General features: G+C 45.0%; 1 protein-coding gene across 1 annotated transcript in view; it reads right to left on the minus strand.

Moving 5' to 3' along the window:
• Window positions 1-6,847, minus strand: part of MMP24 (matrix metallopeptidase 24 (membrane-inserted)) — a 42,317-nt gene extending 35,470 nt beyond the window's left edge. The window contains exons 1-2 of the mRNA XM_009697454.1: window positions 6,693-6,847; window positions 917-1,033 (exon numbers count right to left, since the gene is read on the minus strand). Coding sequence (XP_009695756.1) covers window positions 917-1,033; window positions 6,693-6,796 — 221 coding nt within the window. The 5' untranslated portion in view covers window positions 6,797-6,847. The remainder of the gene's footprint in view (window positions 1-916; window positions 1,034-6,692) is intronic.
• Between the last annotated feature and the right edge of the window lie 1,700 nt (window positions 6,848-8,547).

Genomic DNA, 8,547 nt, shown 5'->3' on the forward strand with positions numbered 1-8,547 from the left:
CATCATATCTCTTCCTACACATTCTGGCACCTTCCCCATGCTGGTCACTGAGATTTCTACCTCTCTGCTACAGACTTTCTTTCTGTCTTAGCCTTGCTCACGCGTATCTTCTCTTTAATGTCTACAGCCCAGCCTTAAACGGTGACACTCACGCGTATCTTCTCTTTAATGTCTACACTCCTAATTTTACGCCTCTGCAGCCTTCTTTCCCCCCTCCAAAAAAATTAAAATGCTATACTTTTAAGGAGGGGGGGGGGTATTAATTTTATGTTGAAGTGACATTCTTATTGTCAGAAACTTCCATTGGCATCACTCAGCAACTGCCTTTCAAAAGTTAAGGGCCTAAATGACTCAAAAAAACCTACATCTCAGGGAAACAATCACCACTACGTAACACTCATTTGACACCTGTAGCCCACTTCAGCATACTGCCTCAACAGGCCCACGTCTGGACAAAAGCAAGAGTTCTACTACATGAGTGAAAGTAAAACCTCTGCAAAAATAAATACTCAGTAAAATGTTGCAAATCTGTACAGGGAGAAAGCATGATGCCTTTAGACAATGATGTTCCTTCTGCTTTAATGGTTTAGTAAAGAAGGCACATGATCTAAGGACTGGAGTCCTAGGTTTCTAAGGGAACAGAAAAGGGCTCACCAGGATTTTCCTGCCAAAATTACACAACTGATGTCCGGTATTTAGGTGTCTTTACTGATCAGTTATTTTCTAATTGAGAATAGACTCTTCAGTTTCTCCAGTGCTCTGAAAGTATTCCCCTCCACCATGTTCTGAGAATGAAAGCCTCAGCTAGGCACTACAGGGACAATCTAGTTTTTAAAAAGTACTTACAAAATTTGCATACCAAACAAGTACAGAACATTTTTTTCCCAAACAAAAAGGGGCTGGGAGGGGGCTATACCTGTAGGTTATATGCTTCTGCCTCCACTTTTGTCCAGTTAGTGCATACCGCTTTTTCCTCCGGCTATGGCGTAGGTGGGGATGATCTGGAACTCCACATCGAGGCTTCTTCATCCACCTGGAAGGGAAGGAAAGAAAAAGCAAGCTAACAAAGAGCTTGGCAAAGAGATTCAAAAGAACTCTGGGGGTGACTGGAAGACCTCTGAGGGATGGCCAATGCAGACATCAAGAAGGGCTCAGTTTCCCACCCCACCTTGGGTTTACCCTCTTTCCACAGAGCTGTACAACCACTTCTGCTGGCAATCCACACACCTCAGCACACCAAAAAGAATTCATTTTTTCTTTTGGAAACAGATCCCAGATCATGTATCTTGGCAAGAGCTTAATGATGATAATGCCACAAGAGACCCAGACCAGAATTGCATGTGTGCGTGCACTGAGATCAAACTCTCCTAACACCTACTCTATCCACTCTCCATTTGTTAAAGCGCTCCTATGCCAGTAAAAACCCCTCCAATTCCTAACTCACTAGATAAGATTGAACAAGTGTAAACACGGCTCTCCCAGATAACAACTAAGGTTTTCACCAGAACAGATCACTCCAACCTGTGGGTCACAGTCACCAAATTCTGTTAGGTCCTCCCCATAACTCTTGACTCTTTTGATGTCACTCATGATGTAGGAAACTCTTGCCTTTATGGCTAGGTGAACTGGAAGAGCAAACAATGCTGTCCCTTGCATGGGGATCCATGCACTATTATCAGAGAAGTCAGGTCTCCTCCCCTACTTCCTTTACCTCCAGCCTTAACAGATCTTTTGCTTATTTCTTGCACCATCTTTAGGTTGGTCAAACACTGGCACAGGTTGCTCAGAGAACTGGTAGAGTCTCCATCCTTGGAGGTATTCAAAACCCAACTGGGCATGGTCCTGGGTAACCTGCTCTAGCTGTCCCTGTTTGAGTAAGGAGCTGGAGTAGATAATCTCAGGAACACCCTTCCAACCTAAAGGATTCTCTGACAAGGGAAAATAGACTGTACCCCAGAATACTATCCTGCTTGCAGGTGTGGGCACACTCCAGAAAAGTCAGAAGTGGTCTATGGAGGCACGAATCTGCCCATCACTGCATGTGGCAGCAGAGGACAAAGGAGACAGAGACAGAAACAGAGAAACTACAGGTACTGGTCTCCAAAGGTCCCAGCACAGCAACTTTCTGTCCCACCCACATTCTTTAAGATTTTGCAGTGCAGCCCAGGAGAGGAGACCAGAGCCTAGGAATAATGCAAGCAGTCTCTGGCCACAGCCTCCCAAGCACACTGGCATTGCCCTCAGCCTCCTGCTTGGGGACATTATCACTGGCATTCTTCCAGTATTTTACGCATTTGATCCACTTACTCTGATGGCAAAGGCAAGTGTCCACTGTGACACAATGCCTTAAGAACACACTGCAGGAGAACGGATGCAGAAACATGCCACTGCCTGGTCATGCACGAGAAGAGCATCGTAGCCAATCCTGGATGATTTCTCACATAGGACATGAAATTCTCTCGCCTCTCCTCAGTAGGTCTTCCCCTGCATCCCTGGCAACCTGGGAGACAACTTTTGGCCTCCAAATACAGAAATTCCTCCATCAACTGCAGCCAGCCAATGGCAAGTAGTCCATGTGTGTCCACATTCTTGAGCCTAAACAATGTACATCTTATTTATCAAAAATATTAACCCTACACCTTCAGCAAGGGAGTGCCTTCCCATCACCAGCAGATGCACTACAAGGCTTCTTTCCCGGATATCTTTTAAATAAAAAACAAACAGACATACACTTTACCTTGTACAGCCTGACAAGAACATTCTTTCACAGCACAAATACCTGTTCCCAGGTCAGGCAGCCAAGCAGCTGACTTTTCCTCAGTCCACTTCCTACATGTAAAAACTGTAGGTGCTTAGAAATTTCAGTGCAGTCATCTGTCACCCTCTCCCCACCAAGAACAGAGCAAATGAGAGTTGTTCTACATTTTGTACTGTACCTGACAAGAACCCAAGTTGTGTATATAAAGCTAGCTACCTTACATTTATTAGTACGGTATGTCTTTCAGAAATCTAAGCAACCTGTGGAAATCAGATCCATCTTGCCCACACAACTGCTGCCACCTTCAAAGCAAAGCGGTACATCTAAGGTCTGCTTTTAGAAAAGCCGTATTAATTCAACCTCAATACACTGTGTTTTTCCAAGTGTCCTTTATTTGTGTTCTTTTGCATTGTTTCTACCACTTTGCTAGAGAGATGTTAGCCTTACTGCAGCCTGTGTTCTCCTAGATATTTCCTGAGTATTTTTTTTAAAAGTTCCAGTCATATGACATGGTACAAAGTTTTTAGCATAACCTTACACAAACTGTAGTACGAATTAAGTTTTCATCTCTTGAGCTTCATGAGAACTCCAGCACTCTGAATATCAACATCATCAGGCCCTGATTACAGTCAGAATATGACCCTGTGTTTTATCTTTACTAGTACGATCTAGAAGGAAAAAAGGTAATGGGAGTGCTACCAAACCAACATGGATGTGTAGGACTTGTTACCAGGACTTTTGCCACATCTATGGCAAACAATCACAAAGCCGTAGCTTGCTTTGATCTTTAGCCAAGCTTTTTGACACACACATCCCATCAGAAACAACAACAAAAGACAATTACTTGAAGCAGGATTCAGATACTTACGGTTGCTTCTCCCATTCCCCCCCCCCCCCTTTTTTTTTTAATGGGGGCATGAATAACACTGGATCACCAAAATTTATACTTGGCATAGACTACTGAATTCCTCCAGCTGCTTGGTATGCAGAAAACAGATAATTTCCGAAAGCAGTGACGTCCAGCTCTTGTCCAGATACAGCTGCTTTCCCTGGTTCAGGCTCCAAGCCCTCCATGAGACTCTTCTAAATAGAGGAAGCTGTCACTCTCAATTGCCTACTATTGGGCTGGTAGGAGCTGGTAGGTACCTTTAAACAGCTGTGTCGTGCACATCCCAAGGTGAAGGACCTACACAACAGGCTCAAGAGAAAGCACAAGATACTCAAGACACTTCCAACACAACTATTTCTTGGTCCCCTCCAGGGCCATGTGATTGATTATGACAAGCACAATAGTCACCACTTTTGTTAGGCAGTGGCACGCCTTCTCTCCCAGCACGCTCCCAGGACTATATCCTTGCCTACCTGCTCAGCAAAATTGCAATTCAACCCACTAGCTGCAAGCAGACACAAAGTCGGCTGAGGCACTGTCAATTGCAGGGTATGAGGAGGCTGTTTTACATATTGTCCCCTGCCTTCCTTACAGGAAACTACATATCCTCAACCTGCTACCTCAAGACAGCCCCTCTGCTGAACAGACCCTCACCCCACCTTCCTTTCCACCAGTGAGCAACAACAATGGTGTTGTCGCTTCCTATTTCCCACTCCCACTGGCAGTGCCTGCATGGTAGCTTTCACACACTCGGGTACCACTCCTGAAGGAAAAGAACAAGCTCAGGATTTGGGGACGTGTGGGGAAGAGGATGAAAAACTTTAGGCTTCCATAAGCAGTGTAAATGGAATATGCAGAATTTGTTGCCTAACAAAGAAACCATAGAAAATAATAACTTTGCACTCTGACTGATTCTGTAGACACTTTAAAGGGACAGAGCTTACGATACTGACAGAAGTGACAGAAAAATTCATAATTGCAATCTCAAAACTCGTAACACAGACTGAAATAACAGCTTAGCAAACGCCTGAGTAATTCAGAGCTCTCAGAGCCAGCCTGCCTTGCCAGTTCTTCTCCTTTTGCTCAGCTTCCACAACCAGGTCTGAGGAAGTGACAGCCCAACAAGGCCCAGCCAGACACGCTCCTCCAACTCAAAATACAGGCTCGCTGCTGACAGCAATTCGGATCTCTTTTTCCTTTCACATAATTTCTAGGTAGGTACTCCTGCTCCAGCCCTGCCATACAACATACGGACCTACCAATTCAGGACAGATGGAGATAGAGCAACTGAGCATGCCTGCAAAGCGTACCCACATTTGGCTGCAGCTGAGGTTTCAAGCCTTCGGAGACCCACGTTTCAGAAGAGGGAACCATCTAGGTTTTGGGTGTTCATGCACCAATCAACCCCTGCACATACATAAATTCAGTAAAACATAGGCAACACCTTCCTTTCCTCCAGAAAAATAATTTACTTACTAAAGCAGGGACTCCCACATGCAGTTTGCTCCCTTCCCCTGTCACCCACAGGGCAGCAGAAGCAGCTCCTTAACTTTCCAAACTAGCACCCCAATATTACAGCCCCTTCTTCCCCCACCTCCTTCCAACTCACAAGCATCCCAACTGCAAGCTTCTACACACCAACTGCACATACACAACCTTGCTCTCTGGCTCTGCTTCAGCATTCACTTACAAATTGTGTTATTAATGGCAAAGAGATCTCAGATGGAAAATCCCCACCTTTAAAAAACATTTCATTTGCAACTCATCTGAAAAGCAAACAAACAGGATTTTCTCTATCCCTCAATGGAGAACAAGGGACTTTTCCTGTGAGCTAAAGGAGGGAATGTTACATTCACTGGAGAGGTACTCCCAGTCCAGGAGGATCCCCTCCTGCCTCATTCACTAATTTCTTCTGTTTCTCCCTCTTCTTGCAGTTTGGTCTGTTTCTCCCTCTTCTTGTAGTCTGGAAGGCGTACAACCAAACCCCTTTGTTGTTCACACTATTTGGTTATGTTGTGCCCCCTTCTTTTGTGCTACTGTGTCCCTTTTGCGAGCAGAGTGCCATAACAGGAGAGATGAAGAATGAGGCACAGCACACTAAAAGGGTCTGCTAACGCAATAAGGTCAAGGGAAAACTCTCAGGCAGTGGCCTAAGCAAGTTCTATTATTTGTGCTTTCTTTTTTGCCCACCATGAGCTGCTTCTTTCCCCTAGAAAGCATTAGTAAGACCTTATCCACACTCAGCTTCAGTCAACAGATGCTCCCCAAGTCCAGAGCAACAGTAAATGGATTCAGCCAATACATGACACCCAGGCAATCAGATGACAGGAAGCAAGTCAGGCAGCAGCAGCAAACACCATCTCCAAACTACAAAACCACTTCTACACCACGCACTGAAGAGTGGACTAAAGGCAACAGCTTTCAAAGAACAAAGTCCCTTGAACTTACGTGACTTAGACCAATGCTTCTCTGCTACCAAGACACCGATCACAAATAACACATGGTCAACATACAGCAGAGAACATTCAATGTCCAACAAAGGGCAACTACTGACAGCTAAGTAGTCTTGACTATGGTCATCAGACTACAACAACTCACTTCAACTCAGAACTATAGATCTCCCCAAATAGCATCTGTGGAGATCCACAACTCCAATTAAGAAATACCTTAGAAGCCATTTCTGGAGCCAGACTTTCACTTAAATCCAGACAGACATGGAAATAAACTAAACCCTTGATGTTCACCACTTTCAGAAGCTCACAGGATTCACACTTTGCCTGTGCACCAGCAATGGGGATCTATGTACAAAGAACGACATTTAACAAGAGCTTCTCCTCACGCTCACGAACAGTACTGTTGGCAAAAAGAAAAGGTAGAGTTGTTCCCGTGTTTTCATTAGGGACACCTTTTCATAATCAAAACTTCTCTGGATGAATCAATCAAATCTATCTCTTTTGAGGACTTCTTGTAGCTGGAGTAATTTCCCAGGTAATATGACAATGCGTTACAAAAGGAAAAGACAAAATTAGCCTACGTTAATCTTACTCAATAGTTGTCTGGTCCAAAACTCCTGTTACTGGGATTCCATAAAACTGTTGCATAGTGGCAACTGCAGACTGCACAGCTTTTCCCGACTGCGACGCAGACATTTGGCTGTCAGATGGAAGTAAGTAGCCGTATGTTTTTAACCAACCCTGAAAAAGAAAGAAACAGATGGTAAGACGCCATGGTAAGTTTTCAACTTAACAGATCGGAACATTTCCTCAAAAGAAAAAGTGACAAACTAGCCCCAAAAAATTCAGCCACCTCTCTTTTTTTGGTTAGGTTTGGTAATATCATCTGATCCCTGGGAAGGGCTGAAGACCCAGCTTAGTATCACCTGTCCTGACAGGACAATGCAGACCTGCCAATTAAAAATGGCTGTCATCCCTACTGAGTAACTGGGGCAGACTTAGGTCTTTGGAGGACGAGAAATGCCTGAGAAGCTCTGTCCTTGTTCCAGAGACCTCCTGTGCACCCTGCCACCTTGCTGTCACAAGATTTCTCAGTCCCCACAGCAGCACTTTCCCAATAACCCACTGCCCACCACATACTGCTGCCTCTGGACCATCATGCCAAGCAAACAGCTTAACAGATCTGGGCAATCCTCGCAAACACAGGTTCAGCTTTAGGCTTGCACTGAATGTAGGAGCATTTCTTTAAAAAAAAAAAAACACCACAATAAACAAACAAAAACCCCACTCTCAGAAAGTTTGCGGGGACTCTGGTTAGATGGACTTTTCCTCTACTAACAGCAGATATCTAGCAAATTGTCAGAACAGGAAAATAGCCAACTCTTCCCAAGGAGTTTTGTCTCTTTTCCCTGCCTCTCCCCCAAAATGCAGCCTTAGCTAAAACCACATCAAACTTGTCAAAATGCTAAGGACAGTATTTTTCAAAAACACTCATTAATTCAGGATTTTTTTCCACTCCCCCCTCTACTTTAATACCACAAGACAAAGGAGTACTATTTCACCATTAAGTGCCAACGCCAGTAAAACCTGAATAAAGGTTTGCTTTCATAAACTTTTCACCGTAACTTTTTATGCACACACCCCAGTGCTTCTTTCTTCCGGCCAATACTCCAGCCCTCCAATTCAACACTTAGACCAGGATTACTCTGAGATCAACATATATCCCGTAAGCTTTTTCCAGCCACGAGGACAATCCATCTGACCCACGGGACACAGTCCGCAACACACAAGCGCTGATGAATCATTTGCGTGCGCTGCTCTCACATTGGCAGCCTGATCAGTCAGAGCAGGGGGGAGAGGAGAGGCACATTTTCCCTTAACATAACACAGCAGCGGAAAAGGGGCTCAAGTCAGGAGGAACACAAGAGGGAGAACAATCCCTATTTCTTTGTGGCAACAAGAAGATACAAGAATCGACTGGGAAGAGAGAAAGACTGTGCTTCCAAAGTAGGAGAAAGAAGGTGTAAGACAGCACTTGGGCTGGGCATGTTAAAGTTCACCAAGTAAATGGACATACAGTGCTACTGAACACAGACATCACCAATGGTTCAAGAGAAAGACAAACTGCAAAACTGCTTAGAGACTGGACATTTGCTACCACTGCCTTGGTATCCAGGGCTGGCCTATGAACAAAAATAGGATGCTAAAACACACAGACCTTCGGTCTGACCAAAATATGCTGTCCTTGAGCAACAAAGGCAGAGTACGCTAACCAAAACAGCTCTGAGTGGGCCTACCCTCACGTATCCCCTTTCCCTCCGGGCCAGCCTTGGACCGGACAGAGAGCAAGGGAAAGGGCCATCACGCCATGCTAGCACCGGCACTAAGAGAAGCTCCTCCCGGCAGGCTGATGCTCAAGAGCACGCAGGAGGGGCATGGCTGCCTTC

This window comes from Cariama cristata, unplaced genomic scaffold (genome assembly GCF_000690535.1).
Source record: "Cariama cristata isolate BGI_N322 unplaced genomic scaffold, ASM69053v1 scaffold19473, whole genome shotgun sequence".
NCBI lineage: Eukaryota > Metazoa > Chordata > Aves > Cariamiformes > Cariamidae > Cariama > Cariama cristata.